This window comes from Acanthochromis polyacanthus, chromosome 1, assembly GCF_021347895.1.
Source record: "Acanthochromis polyacanthus isolate Apoly-LR-REF ecotype Palm Island chromosome 1, KAUST_Apoly_ChrSc, whole genome shotgun sequence".
Lineage (NCBI taxonomy): Eukaryota > Metazoa > Chordata > Actinopteri > Pomacentridae > Acanthochromis > Acanthochromis polyacanthus.
In genome coordinates this window covers 60,448,300-60,466,023 of record NC_067113.1, presented here as the reverse complement: position 1 = coordinate 60,466,023, position 17,724 = coordinate 60,448,300, and the positions used below count along the sequence as shown (strand labels likewise).

The 17,724-nt window shown below is 41.0% G+C and overlaps 1 protein-coding gene across 10 annotated transcripts in view; it reads left to right on the top strand.

Annotated features, from left to right (window-relative positions):
- osbpl8 (oxysterol binding protein-like 8) overlaps window positions 1-3,279 on the top strand; it is a 122,501-nt gene extending 119,222 nt beyond the window's left edge. For 9 of the 10 annotated variants that reach the window (XM_051954743.1, XM_051954809.1, XM_051954615.1 and 6 more), the window contains one exon: window positions 74-2,481. In XM_051954743.1, the coding sequence (XP_051810703.1) occupies window positions 74-211 (138 nt within the window). In that variant the 3' untranslated portion in view covers window positions 212-2,481. Of the gene's footprint in view, window positions 1-73; window positions 2,514-2,594 lie in introns of those variants that run through there. The other variant, XM_051954911.1, reaches the window with a different exon arrangement.
- Window positions 3,280-17,724: the final 14,445 nt, after the last annotated feature.

The following is a 17,724-nucleotide window of genomic DNA, read 5'->3' as shown; positions in this document are numbered from 1 at the left end:
AGTGTGACCTGGTTGTTTAACTTGTTTATTCTTGTGTGTTTGTGTGTGCTCACGTACATGCATGTGTAAACAGGTAACGGTGCCAAAGAGGAAACACAAGAGCGACAAGCCCAAGAGCCCAGAGAGCGGCTGCTCTTCACCCGAACCCGACCGCCAAGACTCATCTGGCAGCGAACGTGAGCTACGCACCTTCACACCCACATACAAATAGACACAGGATAACATGACTAAAACGAGCTGTAAAACATTTAGTTACACTAACCGTCATACATTATCATTCTTACAAATACACAGCAGCTCAAAAACATCTAAGAAATAAAGTTAGGAATGGAACTTACATTTTTTATAAGCCTGTCAATCACGAAACTGCAGCGTAAAACAGCTCTGAACAAGAAAAGCACTCAGAGAGTGCAGTACTTTGCCAAGGCTGCTCAGTCATTCTGTGATGTCCGGCAGCTGAAATCTTTAAAAAAAAAATAGTCGTGGCAGAAATCACAGCACCATAGAATGTGGCCATTTATTATAGATGTACCCACAAACAAAATGACCTTACGCCGAGCACAGGCGTGTGTTATGCACGTGTACGTTATGTATGGATACCAAATTGCATGACCTAAATATGTAGCGGGCGGCAGGAATTGATGGGACTAGGAAACACCCCCATAATTTAATCAGTTGTTCCTTGTATAGTAAGAAAGCAATCATGTGATCATCAGAAGCCAGCTGATGTAGTGTTCACTTGTTATCACAGTAAGAGTGACGCTGTGCTGCTATCTCGCAATGATACAGAAATCTTTAACAAATCTGTGGATCCAGACTAGAGGCCACATCACCGCCAAAATCGAATCACTTGGTCCTTGTGTCATTTCTGACCTTCCCTGAAAATTCCATCTAAATCCATTTGTCCATATTTAAGTAATGTTGCACACAGATAAACAGGCAGACAAACATCTGCCGGTCGTCACATAACTCTGCCACGTTCCTTGGCGGAGTAATAATAAAATAGGAATATTATTCTTTCTCAAACTGACCTGAACCTGAAATTTCTTAAGAAAAATAAATGAAATTTTAACAATATTATGCGTCGGTTTATCATTTGTATATTACAATTTACACATCAGTGTGTCTATAAAGGCACCAAACATTTAGTTGTAGGTGTCTGACACTGAACAATTAGTATTTACAACTTGTCAGGATCTAGAAATCATTTTAAATATATGTTCATTTCCACATCTGTGTAGTAGTCCTGAGTACCACATCAAACAAACTAAAGTAGGAACTATTAAGGAAGAAGGTTAAGTTGCAGAGTGTGGCTGCCCCCCTCTTCAAGGTGGTGTCTTCCTTCCTTTCTTCTAGCCTCGGTGCCTCGCCATGTCTTGATGATGTCATGTTGGGTGGGTGTGTGAGTCTGTGTATGTGTGTGTGTGTGCTTGCGTGGGTGTGTGCATGTGAATGGCTGTCTATATGTAGGGAGGGTGGAGAGTTGGTTTTTTTATTTTTATTTCTACTTTTAATTGTATTTATTTATTGTCTTCTTTGTTTTTACATTCTTGTGAAGCACTCTGTGTTGTTCTGCATGAAAAGTGCTATACAAATAAATAAAGTTCAAGTTGTTCCCCTGCCTTGTAAACGTATAAAATTTATACAAAGAAAATGCACAAAAGTTATGGCAGTACATCAACAATAGAGTTCAACTAAACCAAACTATTGTGCATTTAAATATTTTCACAGTAAGTATTCATTTTCACTTCTGTATTTTTTGCACTTTGCAAAGTCATCCTGTGGGCCAGTTTCGGCCCACAGGCCTTATGTTTGACTCCCCTGTCCTAGAGGGTCGCTAACAACCTTTAGGTAACCTGGGATGTTAAATACAAGTAATAGCAGATCATGTTTGTTTTTCTTTTTGTTGTTTTTGTTCCCAGCTTGACCTTATTATGATGATAACTGCAGACGCAATAATGAAGAATTTAATTTCGTAATTTTATTACAGTAGAGTAACATGGTTGTGCAGCACTTGGGTAACAGGTTTAGAGCAGAGCTTACTTCTGGATATTGAAGGCTCTGCAAATGAAGATGCTACCAAGGCTATTTAGAATGTGGAATTCAGATTTGGGCCTTACATAAACCCATTAATTTAAAAGCAGAACCAGACCATGAGACTGATGAAGCTAGCCCAAACGATAGTTTAGCCCGAAAGGAATTAGAACCACATTTAGTTCAACCTCCCTGATGTCATTGCTAATACACACAAATGGTTTCACTAATGTATTCTGAAAAGGTTACAAGCAACATGGTTTTAATACACGGCCTAATCTGCCTTACATAAACGGTGGGTCATTCGTGCATTTAGAGGTTTAATTTAATTTGGTGAAAAATGTAGAAACGCTCTCTAATGTTCTTTGTTGCAGGACACAAAGCAAACACAACAGTCGACTGAGGAAAAAAGGAGCAGACCTCAGTGAACTTCAAAGTGCCATTGAATCTATAAAACAGACGCAGGAGGACATTAACAGGTGAGAAGTGTGTCGGTTGCACTGCATTCTGACAGTGACGCCACACCTTTTAGTGCTTACAGATCGTATGTGTGTTTGTAGGAGCATCAGTGTGTTACGGAGTCGTGCAGCCGGCCGGGTGGAGGGCAGCTCGTTCCTTCAGCAGCGCGACTACGTCATCATCGTTTTCCTCATCCTCCTTCAGGTCCTGATCAACTATATCTTCAAGTAGCAGCCATAACCCGCAGAGAAGGAGTGATGCCCTCACACACACACACAAACACACTCCCTGAACATTAGGCATCACCATGGAGGACTCAAACACGTGAACCACAATAAGTGACTATAGCAGTCTCCTCCAGCTGTCTTCTTCTCTGTCTTTATTAAACCCAGTTACAGAAGAGCTGAAACTTCCACGCTGAAAGAGACTTTTTAAAAACTGTTATTTATTTTTAACCAGTCCATTCCAAATCTCTGGGGAGATCCACAGATTTCAAAGCGGAGAGGAGGAGCGGCGGTAAGGAGGAGTCGTTGGAGGTGAGATTTTGACGTGATGAAGTCTCAACTGCCACTCCGGAGCTCATTGATTTGCCTTGATGTGAGAGGCAAAGACAGCAGCCATTTTCTAGCTGTTGTTTGTTTTTGTTTTTTTTTTCATTTTATTTCCTGATGGAGTGAAACTGCTCTGTTGATTCACATTTCACCTCAACTGACAGGGAACTTTTTAACAGGAAATGAGGACCATAACTCAGATTGTAACACAGATAAAGTATACCTTTAATTTTAACGTGTTTTTTTAATCCTTTTGTTTCTTTGCTTGGCGTGTCCTTTGTGAATAGCGGTGTGCTCGGACAAAAACAGATAAGGGAGAGAAAAACAAAGTGGTCCATTGTGTGACTTTTATTTTTTTATTATCAGATACTTTGATATAGGCTGGGAAATCCACACATGGGAATAGACAATGAAGGCAAACAACACATTGTCAGAAGGAATAGAAGCTATAATTTCTCTTGTATAATAAAAACTCCACCTTTTGCATACAAAGTCAGTGTTTTAAAAAAAAGTCAGATGTCTGACACAATGTCACTGTATACTGTAGGTAGCATGTACAGACAGGAGCGTGGTTAGGACATTAGCCCTATGTACAGTATTTTCTTTAAGGCACAAATGCACTGGAAATATCCGATGTTTGCGTTGTTTATACAGTCATTATTTTTATCGCTTCAAGTGGATGCTCTTATCAACAGAGGACTAAAATAAGTCGATTTTTCATGAACTCCAGTCAGCACTGCCCTAGGATTCAGGTAGAAGGAGTTGGTCTGTTTTTAACCAAGAGTTCAGAGAAAGAAGTGGGGTTTAGACATTTCAAAGCATGGACGCTGCAAAGCAGAATGATGCTCTTTGTAAACCTTATTTAGCATTAATGGAGTGATATAGGGAGTAAGTTTGGTTGCTTTCCTGTTGAGAGTTAAATGAGAAGTTCTGCCCGTGGAAATGAGCTGTCCTGGCACTGTTCAAGGGAACAGAATCCACCGGCCTTCACCACTAGAGGTCACTTATTAAAACGTCCTGGTCAACCTGCACAAAAACCAAAGTGTAAAAGCTACATATTTGAATTTGGTTTGGGATTATGTGAGTAGCTGTTATTTGTCACTGTGAGGTTGTCATGTTACCAGTGAACAGTTAAAGAAGTTCCTTAGAATTATTCAGTAACTAAAAATCCATAAACTGTATATAAGATGGCCATAGCACCTGTGGCCTCACCCATTGGCTTGTAGACTACTGTTTTCAGTTAGAATTTTTTGATGCCTCTGTTTGGTATTTTAAAACTAAACATTCGTCCATCTTACTCTAAATGGAAACAGAATTTACAAAAACAACATCATGCCGTGTTAAAGAAGGCTTCAAACTAGCGATTGAGACAATGAGACAAATAGGAAATTCTTTTCTGAGATAACAGATAAAGTAAGAAGTCTGATTCTTTTCTCATAGACCTCAGGAGTCTCCCCCTGCTGGTTGTTGGTTTAATCCTGTAAAACCCACTGTTGCAAAAATATAGCATCAGCTTTATTGTAATTTGACAAGAAATGTGCACATATGACATATCTCAGGCCTGAACGCTGGATCTGAACGATTTGAGACAAAGAACACTGAACAATAGAAACAAAAACTGTTTCAGTTCAATTTACATTACAACAGCTAGGTTGGTTCTTCTGAAATTGCTACATAATTTTTAAACCATGGGCAACTGTGACGTTTATCAGGCCCGAAAACATTGGAAAAATAAAGTCCTTGAAGGAAAATAAAAACAAAAAACATTTTTAAGTTGATTAAACATAACAGATTGATTGTTTCTCCTAATTTTTCTAATTAATTTATAAAGAAATGTGCAAATCTGATGTAGCTCAGGCCCAAAAACACTGAAAAACGAAGCCCTTAATACATCACATCGGGACAGTTCTTTTTAAATTACGTCGAAATGTTCTTCGAAACAACCTATTTATTTATGCATAAACAACACAACCCTGTAAAAGCCAAATATAGAAAAAAAAGAGCTTTATATATAATAAAAAGAAATAAAACTGATGTATTTTTGCAACAGCAGGTTTTAGGGGGTTAAAACACTTCAGCATTGGCTCTTCTTTTCAAACCCAGATGCTACGTCCATCTTTCATTTACAGCATACAGTCACAGCTCTTCTTTTGGTTTTGTACAGATTAAACAAACAGATCTAACATGTTGATTAGTGATGTCTGGAGGTAGTTGGTTGTTGCTGCCTCTGAGCCTTTATGCTAAACTAAGGTAATCAACTTTGCTTCATACTTACTATACAGAATGGGTGACATAAATCTTACAATGAAAGTGAAATCCTCAAAATATATTGGAACTAATACTTTAAAATTGACAGTAGAAGAATTTAGAAAGAGAAGGTTCAGCTGATCTAGCTGGCTCCAAATATAAAACTGACTTCAGGAACATATTGGTAGAGAAAACTGTTAACAGCCCTGACTGCTGTGCCACGAAGGCAAGTCGAATTCAGAGCATCAGTCATCTCTTCCAGTGCTTTTGAGCCTCAGATGTTAACCAGGAAAACTAGAATAGACACTTTAGTAAACTACTAGTAATAGGAGGACATAGACTCCTAGACTTTTTCTAACTGTCTCCATAGTAAACCATTCCAAATGTACCAGCCAAACTCAGTGTGTAGAGTAGGAGCCGGTCCCTGTTCACTGTGTAAATATCCAATGGGGTAACAGTTTCTCGCGGTTAGCGCATGGCGTGTCAACACCAAGGTTTTCAATGCAGACACTCGCTCTGTGCACAAACCACTCTTTTCAACCTTGTGTGTCTTTCTGTCCACTGCTCTGTAGATACACATGAACATGGGGGAAAAAAAATAATTAGCTGGGCACACAATTAGATTAGCATCAAAATGTATCCAAATGGCCTCAAGATGTTGCGGAAGTTCGTAAATGTTGTTAGTATACATAGCGGGTGCAATCTGCTGCCTTCGTTTTTGGGAACGCTCTGTCAGTTGTCAGAAATAAAAAGACCACAACTACACAAACCACTGAGGTACCACCCTGAATACTTCCAGGCTCAAATTTTGTAATTGTATAGCTGGATTGTGCTATACCAAAGACAAAGATTTCAACCGAATGATATGCATTTTTGAGGCCGATACAGGTTCCGATATTTGGCAGAAAAAAAATACCGATAAACGGCTGATTAATTTTAATTCAGGGGTACAGAGAAACATTTCCAGCAACCATCACTCCTGTGTTCTAATGCTGCATTGTGTTAGCTAATGGTGTTGAAAGGCTCATTGATGATTAGAAAACCCTTGTGCAGTTATGTTTGCACATGAATAAAAGTGTAAGTTTTCATGGAAAACATGAAGTTGTCTGAGTGACCCCAAACTTTTGAACAATAGTGTAGTTCAGAAACCAGATTTGTTTTCAAACCAGGGTGAAGGCAGCACATTGAAGCCCATACCTGAACTTTCTAACAGTCTGTCAGGATTTTCTCCTGAGGTGCAAGTAAATCAAAATGATGCAACGAATTTAGGCCATTTACATCTACGTGTAGATTCTAAATCGTCCAGGTCAAGGTAATCCTCAGTGCTACAGTAGAAAGCAGCTGGACTTCTTTTTGTTCCTCAAGATGTTTCACCTCTCATCTGTGATGCTTCCTTTGTTTGAAGTGGCTGGTGGCAGCACTTATCAGCTAGTTACAATGCAGTTTTGAGTGCGGTTTCACCTCTAGTAACATCTTGAGTCAACCCTTTCCAGGCGTGTTTGAGGCCAAATATCTGGGACCCCCCCACCAGTCAGAACTGATGAAGCCTCCTGACGAGAAGCAAAACATCTTAGTGAACCAAAATTAGAAAGCCCAGTTACCTTCTACTTAAGCGCTTATAGGCCATTCCTAAAGTCCAAACCACTTACGGACCACATCTGAACATTGATTTTGTATATCTCTTCGCCTGTCATGATGTTAGCCTTGTCGATGTTTACATATCCGATTGCCTCCGCCGTCAGCAGACTGTTACATGATGAAAACATTTGTGACGCCAACACAGGTATAAAGAAGGACTGGTAGCATCGGCGGGAGCAAGCTCTACCCCCGTAAGTTACCCGGCTGGCCCGAGTGTATCTGTACGTGTGTTTTCGTGCATCCTCATTGCCTCAATTGCTCATCTTAAATAGAGAATCCAGATGTTAGAATGTGGAGAAATAAGTAAATACCAGTGCCTTCTAGAGTCGGATCGGGGAGGGGTAGAGAAGGGGTGTAGCGGAGGTGAAGGAGGCCGGCAGTGATGTGGGGGTGCTGGGTGTGGAGCTTACAGACATAGCCAGAGTCCAGAGTCCTAAAGAAGGGGTGACGATGGGGTGGGAGGTGGGGGAGGACTGTGGGACTCTGGCTGCAGCTGTAGTCTGTAGCGTTTTAGAGTGGACGTGCCATAACGAAGCCTTAGAAAACGAGTCTGACTCCAACTCCACAGGTCGCCACCACACCCAGCTCCCGCCTCCCCCTCCTGAGGCGCGTCCAAGTAGCTCGCCGTAGGTTTTCGGATGCTTGATTCCTGCCACCAGAGAAGGGAGCGGGGGAGAGAGGAGAGTAGAGAGAGTAGAGACCTCTCCTCTCTCGTCCGTCGTCCTCTCCTCGTATCTCTCACACACAAATTCAGAGGGAAACAAACGATCTCTGCCGTCTGTTGTTGCCTGTGTGTCTGTAAATTAGCATTTTAGTTTATTCCTCTTTTTCTATGTGGTTTTATGTTCATGTTTTTTCTTTCTGCTCGTAGCTTTAGATAACTGTTCCCTTTCTTGTTGTTTTTCAGAAATGATTTTAAATCCCAGTCAGTTTTATTCCACTCCTTGACAAATCACACACAAGTGACTGTCTCAACCTTGTACACACTGTCAATGTTTAACCCCCTTCGAGTCCCCCCTCCCACACACACCACACGACGCACACGACACACACCCACTCACTTTTTCATATAAGAGTACCTGAATATATTTACTGTATCTCCGTGGCAACTATAACTTCCTGGAAGTTTAATGGTCACATGTAACTTAACACAGAATAAAAACAAATGACATACTCAGGTCTTGTTTATTTTAGGATTTATCATTGATTCTGTATTTACTGATGTTATATGATAAAGTCATTACTGTTTAGATGGATATTACAATTATATGTGTAGCTTTGCAACTGCACAGACGTATGCAGTGATAAATTGTACGTCAAAACATGAAATGACTTCTAAGTGTAGGCGTGGTTAAAGGAGTGCAGCAGAAATAGGTCACCCCAACAATACAGCAGAAGTCCGAAGACTGTGGGCTGCAGTGTTGGAGAGAACTAATCTAAATGGCATCAGAAAAGCAAATAGTGAAAAATAAATGAAAGCTCTGTCAAAAGAGAATGGATTAAAGCAGGAATGAAATTGCAGCGTGAATGAGAGAGCGAAATGGACAAAGAGAATTGGTTCAGATTTAAATCAGATTTATTGAAGTTTGCTCAGAGTTGTTTACTTCACCACGGCCAAACTCGTGCAGTAAATAACAGAACAAACACACCAAGTCTTCTTCCCTTTCTTTTGATGCAGGTACAGGTGGTGGTCAAAGGTACAGTTTTAACAGGAGAAAGCCTTGAAACAACACATCCTGTCATCTCAGCATTCCAAGGTTTTATTTATCCATGTGTGCAAAGTGTATGGACATGCTCTTAAGTATCATTTTACATTGATTTGATCATATTTACATGTCCTTATTGTGTCAAGACCCTGACCAAATATGATGAAGTCCATCCCCTTCTCTCTTCCTTTATCCATAGATCAGAAAGATCCTATCCCATGTCCAAACTCAGACCAACCAAATGTGTGAACGCTTACTGTCAATCTTCAGGTGCATGAAGTTTTTTGCAGACATTTTGAGCATTTTATGTGCACTTTCTCCATATCTGTTCATAGTGTTTTGAAGTTAAACATGGTCTATCCATAGAACCTGGAAGCTTAAAACAGGCAAGTAAACGAGCGAGAATGAGGAACCAATGCCCAGCAACAACTTAAGACATTTCAATGGAAGTATAAACACTTAACTCACTGGTGATTCATAGCCAGAGCTGTAGCAGTTGGTGACATGGTGATGAAGTCCAAAATAAGTGAGCCCAAGCTTTTGAACAGTAGTGTATATATATGAAATATACACCAGTTATGCATTATTATTACCACCTGCCTAATATTGTGTTGGGCCGTTATGTCGTCAAAAATGCTCTGAACCACTGGACCTGGACCTGAACCTCTCAAGGTGTCGATGGGGTCTGAACCGGGACGTTGGCAGTGGATCCTTTGGGAATCAAACATGTTCCACTGCATCCTGTTGATGCTGGATCAGAATTTGGTCTAGGAAGTTTGGAGGTCACTCAACATCTTGGGTGACTGTCATGTTCCCCAAGACATTCCTGACTGTTTGATGTTTTGTGATGTGATGGGTGCATTTTCCTGCATGGGCAGACCAGTGATATTTAGGATTTCCGTTCACATGAAGGAGTGCTTGTTCTGGAACAACGTTTATTACATGCTGTCCATTTTGATTTAGGTAGTGTCCACATACGGTACGGCACTTTCCATTTGCCAGACAGACGACCCGTACGCAGTCTCGCGACAAGAAGCTGCAACCACTGCAAACTGTTGAAAGTAAGCAAAGGTTAAGTTAGGGTATGTTAGGTCAGTTTAGGGTCCGTACTGTCGTACCGATGCTACGGGTCCGTACAGCTAGCGTACCGGGATCACGTGACCAGAGCTCGCGTATCTGATTGGCAAATGGCAAGTGCGTATCCGTAGCCACAGCTACGGGTACGGTCCGACCTTAGCAACAACCTTTGATTAACCATTTCATGCCTTCCAGGCTTTCACACTCATTATTTACCACGTTATGCCAGTCAAGTTGTGAGTTTTTAGTTTAGAGTTGGCTGGAAATTGGGATTTGAGTCGATGTCTCAGCCACTATGAAACGAAATACACATTTGAGACATGTGAACCTACATAATTCTTAAAATGATAATGATATGGACCTTTAAGCTAACAGATTAGCATACAGTAAACAATAACTGGAAAACACTAAACTTGAGAAAACATCAGAGATACAAGAAAATAAAGTGTGCATGTAACGTTCTTACATACATCGTGCACTTAACATTTTTAATGTATTTAATTTGAAGTGGCATTTCCTGGTTTGAAAAGTGGTGAATGTAAAGCAGCTCAGTCCCATCAGAGGGGATGTAGAGCTGCTTCCAGCTCGGCAGCAGCTGAGCTGATTAAACTGTCATGTGTTGCTGAAGCATCATACACATCCAGCTGTTAGCCCCATCAGCTTCATTAGATAAGATTTTTTTCTGGCGTTTTTTTTTTCTTTTTTTTTGCAGAGACAGATGCAGGAGAAGCAGGGAACCACATACAGCAAACAGTCCTAGCTGGACCGCAACCAGAGATCTGCTCCAGGCAGACGTGTCCGTGTGATTTGTCTCCAAACCACTCAACCGTCAGTCACGCCAGGTTCACTGATTTTTCTAATAATTCACATGTCCCTGGTAGCTGGAGTTAAGGAGGATTGAGGCTGGACAGCAGCAGCAGCTTCACATCCAGACATCACCTCATCAGAAGCTGTTATGTTGCCCTCCAGCAGTAAAACTAACCTCAGCTCTTCCAGCATCCACAGGTCAGAACTGTGATCCCGGGCATCAAAGTATGAACCGACACTGACTTCTCCAAGAATTTCTCCTTTTTTAATCCAGATCATTATTAATCCATATGGTCAGCACAACATTACACGTGTTAAAGTACGGTCAGATTGCTTTATTCTTCCTGTTAATTATTTAGAATCTATCAGTGGAGTATGGCAGGAAATGAGAGGAGAAAGTTCAGCTGAGGTTTCGACACGGCTGTTAGTTCAGCTGTGCGTCTTCGCTATCGGCCTACTGACGCCCCATCTGTAGTAGATGGACTTATCAGATCTCAGCGTGGAAGCATAAGCACATAAATCAAAGATAAACACAAATATTAAAAAAAATTCAAAAGTATTAACGTAGAATATTAAAAGTACCAGCAAGAAATTAATGTAAATACACCGAGCAGGCATGCATTATGACCACCTGCCTAATATTGTATTGTGTCTATATCTCCCTGAGGGTAGGAGCTCTATATTGTGACGCTCAGTACGATCCTCTGGGCTTGCCTAAAACAGTTTGTTCATAAATGGACAGCAAGGATGGTAGTCGCTTTTCCCATCACCTTCAAGGCCGTGCACCAAGCTAACCAGTTTGGCTTCAGCTTCGCAGTAAGGTTGCCATACCAGGCCGTGTCGGGGTCATTGACTGCTGAGGGTGGCAACTGGCATCAGGACTGCTGTTGCTATGGAGGGGTTACTTCATCTGCAATGTTTAGGGTGTACATGTCAAACATCCACATGATGTCAGGACTCAAGGTTTTGCGAAAATACCCGAGCTTTGTCTTTACATTTCAACAGAACTCCTCCTTGAAAGCCTCTAAAAGTGATGTCTAAGTGAGCTTCAGCAGCTCTCACAGCGGTTGATTCCGCTGGCCAGCCGTCCCTGCTGTCATTGCCTCCACCAAGGACAATGATGAAGGTTGATAGAGCAGAACAGTCCTTCCTGTCCATCTCAATACAACAAAACATCTGATATCAGTTCCCAGCCCCCTTTTCTGCCCTGCTTCCTGCCCAAGAGCTCCTGAGCACAGAGCGAGGAGAGTGAAATGGAGGTGGAAAGGCCTGAGAGGGAGAGGGGGAAAGAGGGAGGGGATTTGTAAGGAAGAGGTAGAAGAAGGGATCGATAAAGGGCAGAGGAGAAAGGTGGTGAAGAGAGGAGAGGATGGAGACCAGCTCAGGCACCTTATCCCAAAAAAGATGTTACATTTTCAGCTGATTCATTTCAAATATAACATTTCACAGTAAAATATATTGTAAAAAGACAAACAGTTTACCAGAGGCATTGTTTGTGGGTTTTGAAACATTTGGGGCTTTGAAAATATTTACCAAAAAATGCACCATTGCAAGTTATTCAAATACATTCTAAATGTGAGTCACTGAGCTGCAGGCCAAACTAAACTAAAATCACAGTGAGCACAGGCTGACTGCAGCAGTGGTTGTTTGTGTTTCTTGGATTTAGTCTTATTCATGATGGTTATTGTTATAATTACATGTAGACGTGATCCTACTGGTGCATGTTTCATTAAATGCTGTGCCCTCTCTCAGAAACATTTGAGATCTGCAGCTTCAGTACCAGCAGGAGTGGTGAGCTTCTGTAATCAGGGTTTGTTGATTGTCCTCGCTCTGGGCTCAACACAAAAAGAAACCGTGCTTCTGAGGTCTTAGCTTTGTTTTTGCTCCTGCAATTTCTGTTTCTCTGTGTCTTCTTTGCTTCTTACTTGAGCTCATAGGACTTGTTTTACCAATGCCATGTCATCTCTCAAGTAGAAAGTACAAACAGGGGCACCTTAAATGTCGACATTAAGACTGTACAGGAAGTTGTTTTTCCGCTGCAGGACGCCCTGAACCTGTAAGTGTTCTAACCACAAGAACCACACCACCACAGCTGTTCTCAGAAGAGAAACAATCCACAGTAGAAGCCCTGAAATGATGCTGGGTAGGTTTCAACCCTGACTGGGTTGAAAATTTTGATTAAAGAGGACAACAAGTGGTACTTTTGAGGACTAATCTTCCTCTAACATCACTTTAACCAACGAATCATCAATTGTGGGGGTTATTTCTAACACCTGCACCACCTGCATTACAAAAAGAAACCCAATGGCTCCCACTGAGCAAACACTTCTGCTCTTTAAAGATGCTATTTAAATGAAATTTACTTAAAGTTTTACAGGTAGTTTAATGAGTCCATATGAATCATCTGCACTGTAGAAGTCAACAGCCACTGCCCTTGAAAACCACGTTAAAATTAAAAATCCACCGTCTTTAAAGAACGCAACACTGTCTTCATCATTTTCAATCCTCCTCCCTTCATGCTCCAGAAGATCAACACGAATGGTGCACTTGCTCAGATTTCATCAACTCATGGACTTAAAAGCTTTGAGGATTACTATCGGAAATTGTCATCAAAAACTGCTTCATTGTCTGTTATTTAGTGCTGAACAGGTGTCATTTAGCCGAAAGGAGCTTAAAATTTAAAGCCAATCTAATGATCAGTCTAATTAATGTGGCAGACTGACGCATAAGAATAGAGAGAACAGTTTTACTGCTGTTTGCACAGGTACAGCACAGGTACACTGGAATTCTTTGCGGGTTTTCTCGAGTCAGTTTTGTGTACAAGGAAAAACAAAATACACCCATCAGGCATAATATTACGACCACTGACAGGTGATTATTTCTTCATCATGGAACCTGTTATGTGGGTTGGATGTAATAGGCAGCAAATGAACATTTTGTCCTCAAAGTGAATGTGTCAGAAGCAGGAAAAATGGGCATATGTGAGGATTTGAGTGAGTCTGACAAGGAACAAATTGTGATGTCTAGATAACTGGGTCAGAACATCTCCAGAACTGCAGTTCTTGTGGGGTGTTTCTGGTCTGCAGTGGTCAGGATCTATCAAAAGTGCTCGAGGAAGGAACAGTAGTGAACCAGCGACAGGGTCATGGGTGACCAAGGCTCATGTGGTCTGACCCAACAGAAGAGCTACTGTTGCTCAGATTGCTGAAAGATAGGTGCCAAAATTTATGGTGCATCACAGTTTGATGACTGTGGAGCTGTATAGCCTCAGAGCAGTCATGCCGACCCTGGTGGACATGTGGGCATCAGAACTGGACCATGAAGCAATGGAAGAAGGTGGCCTGGTCTGATGAATCATGTTTTCTTTTAAATGACAGACATAGCTGAACATCATTTACCTGGGGAACACATGGATGCTCTATGGGGAAGAAGGCAAGACGGCAGAGGCAGTGTGCTGCTTGTGAAATGTTCTGCTGGGAAACCATGGTTCCTACCATCCATGTGAATGCTACTTTGACACGTACCGCCTACCTAAGCATTGTTGCAGAGCAGCGGTATTCCCTGATGGCTGTGGACTCTTTCAGCAAGATAATGTGTCACAAAGCAAAAATGATTCAGGAATGGTTTGGAGAGCACAACAATGATTTTGAGGTGTTGCCTTGGCCTCCAAATTCCCCAGATCTCAATCCAATCCAGCCTCTGTGAGATGTGCTGGACAAACAAGTCTGATCCATGGAGGCCCTACGTCACAACGTCCAGGACTTAAAGGATCTGCTCATACCGCAGCACAACTTCAGAGGTCTAGAGGAGTCCAGGCCTTGATGGGTCAGGGGACCAATACAATATTAGGAAGGTTGTAAAAAGAGCACTTTGTGTAAATAAAATAAAAAATAGATACCCTGAAATGTAAATTGCACATATTGCACTTTGTGGTGTTCAGTGGTTAGCACTGTCGCCTTGCAGCTAGAAGATCCCTGGTTCACATCCCAGCCTTCCTGGGATCTTTCTGCATGGAGTTTGCATGTTCTCCCTTTTATGTAGGCAGAGTTTCTCAATGAAGTGAGCTACTGAGAACTGCAGCATCCATGTCGTAAAAGAAGACCAGACCCTCCTCAAAATCCACAAACACCCTCAACTCCTGAGGCTTCAACTTCAGAGAGAGACGGACAGAAAGAGCAGCAGAGCTGGAATCATTTCCACATAACCGTTCTTGGGGCACGTTGTGTTTCTGCTGACTCTCTGACCGCTAATAAATCCTGTTTAGTTTTCCTTCAGAGTGAAATCTTCTCCAAGAGAAACTCTGCTTTCCCAAGACTTCACTGCCAGACCATCTCTCTGCGCTGTCTGGGAAAATCTTCTTAACATCATCACAACTTTCATCATCAGACAGGAGGAGATAAGCTCCTGAGGATCCATCACGTTGTATTTTGTCTCCAGGTGAGTCTGACAGTAGGAGGTCGGACACATCACACAGAACTTCACAGCCTTCAGTCTGGTGAATTGTTTCTCTGAGAAGTTCTCAACTTTCTTTTTCGATGATCTTCCAGGGTACACTGCAAAAACTCAAAATCTTATCAAGTCTATCTGTTTTATTTTTAGTCAGAATGTCTCATCCCACTTGATTAAAGATAAATTCACTTAACAAGTGACATTTCAGCAAGATGGAGGGACTTGTTTTAAGACAACGCATCAAAATTTTTTGAAAATTTTTTGATGGAAAAAAAGAAATGTTAAAAGAAATTTAAGAACATTCAGAAAAAAAATCAACCAAAACCCAGCGAATTTCCGAATGTTCTTAAAGAACTTCGCCAGATTTTGGTTGATTTTTTTTCAAAATATTCTTAAAGAAAATATTAGAAGTTTTACTGATATATATGGAATCACTTTAGATGTTTATGGGAATTTTTTTTTATTTTTTGAAAATATTTACAATTTTTGCAACATTTATTTTTAACATTTCTATTTTTCCACCAAAAAACGTTCAAAAATTTCCCAAAAATTTTTTGAACACGTGGAAGTTTTCACTGTGAATATATATATATATATATATTCCACATTTTTATTTGACCCGCAGGACGACACGAGGTTAAAACAAGATAATTTCAAGATTGTTTGACTTAACAAGATATTTAAGATGCATTGTCTTAAAACGAGTCCTTCCATCTTGCTGAAATGTCACTTGTTAGTTTATTTATCTTAAATTAAGTGGGATGAGACGTTCTGACAAAAAATATGACGAATAGACTTGGCAAGATTTTGAGTTTTTGCAGTGTATAAAATAGCATCGATACGGTACAACCTATAAATATACACTACCGTATAAATGTTTGGAGTCACTTCGAAATGTCCTTATTTTTTGATAGAAAAGCATTTTTTTTCCCGATGAAAATAACATTAAATGCATCAGAACTGCAGTCCAGACATTGCTAATGTGGTAAATGACTATTCTAGCTGGAAACGGCTGATTTTTAATGGAATATCTCCATAGGGGTACAGAGGAACATTTCCAGCAACCATCACTCCTGTGTTCTAATGCTACATTGTGTTAGCTAATGGTGTTGAAAGGCTCATTGATGATTAGAAAACCCTTGTACAGTTATGTTAGCACATGGATAAAAGTGTGAGTTTTCATGTAAAGCATGAAATTGTCTGAGTGACCCCAAACTGTTGAATGGTAGCATACCATTTTTGAATGAGATATACTGCTAAAAAAAATAATAAAGTTATTTTTTTCACTATTTTTGACAGACTAGTGAAGAATCAGAGAGGAAAATGAGGAAAAGAATAGGGGGAATTGAATCCAGGCCACTGCAGTTTATGGGTCACCCGCTCAAACTGTTGACCTATCTGGGCACCCATGCTACTAATTTTAATATTTTTTTTCCATTTCAATCCTTGGGGCTGCACAGTGGGGTAGTGGTTAGCACTTTCATCTTGCAGCAAGAAGATCCCCGGTTCGAATCCCAGGGTGGGCCTGAGATCTTTCTCCATGGAGTTTGCATGTTCTCCCTGTGCATGCGTGGGTTTTCTCCGGGTACTCCGGCTTCCTTCTACAGTCAATAAGTTACTCTAAATTGTCCGTAGGTGTGAATGTGAGTGTGATTGTTTGTCTGTATATGTAGCCCTGTGACAGACTGGTGACCTGTCCAGGGTGTCCCCTGCCTTTGCCCGAGTCAGCTGGGATAGGCTCCAGCACCCCCCGCGACCCTAGTGAGGATAAAGCGGCGTATAGAGAATGGATGGATTTCAATCCTTTGAAAATGTCATTAAAGAAGTACCTCTAAAACGTAGCATCTACATGCCAGTTAGATGTGTGTTGTGAGTTATTTAAACAGTTGGTTCAAACTGATCTCCTCCACTTACCTGTGTTTGCTGGCAGATATTGCAGTGGCCCAGTCTTAGTTGAACCAGGCTTTATAGTTTCTTCCCAGAAGACTCTTGAATATTATATTTAAACAGTCCTGTTTGTCCTGTATAAGTCAACCTTCCACTGGCGGTAAGCTGGTGGGGGTTTTTAAAAATGTTTTTTGGTCTTTTGTTCACTGTATTAGTGGAGAGAGACAGGAATGTAGAGAGAAGACCTGTAGAAAAAGGCCATGAGCTGGAATCAAACCCACACCGCTGCATTGAGGACTATAGCTCCTGTTTATGGGTCGCCCACTGTCAGGAGAATTCTTCAGTGGAGTCCTGACTTCTCTAAATAAATATTCAGTCGTTTCTCAAGTCAAAGCAAAGTTTTAGTTGCACAAGGAATCACTGGAACAGAGCAGAGTCCGAACGAGTGACTGGTAATAGATGGATACAGTTTAATTTTTATGCAGGCACATAAACAAGCTACACTGGTATTATCAGTTTTCTGAGCTGCCAGTTTCAATCGGACGCTTGCAGGACCAGCTTGTTATATTTTCCTGGTCAAAGTTAAATCATGGAAATTTACTGGGCACATTGGGTTGTATGAGTTCACAGTCACACAGTTATACAGTAGTTTGAAATCATAAAGAGCATTTTATCATAACATTATTAGAATTTTATAACACCAGCTGAGATATCTGGACACCAAGCCAGTGGTTTATCTCCTCTTTTACACGTGTGTCTGGTGTGGTCTGATACAGCATTACCTGCTTTTTTTAAAGTGAAATTTTGAAGTCATACCAAACATGATGTGGACGAGTGAAAACAGAAAGTGCACTACCAGATGACTCAGC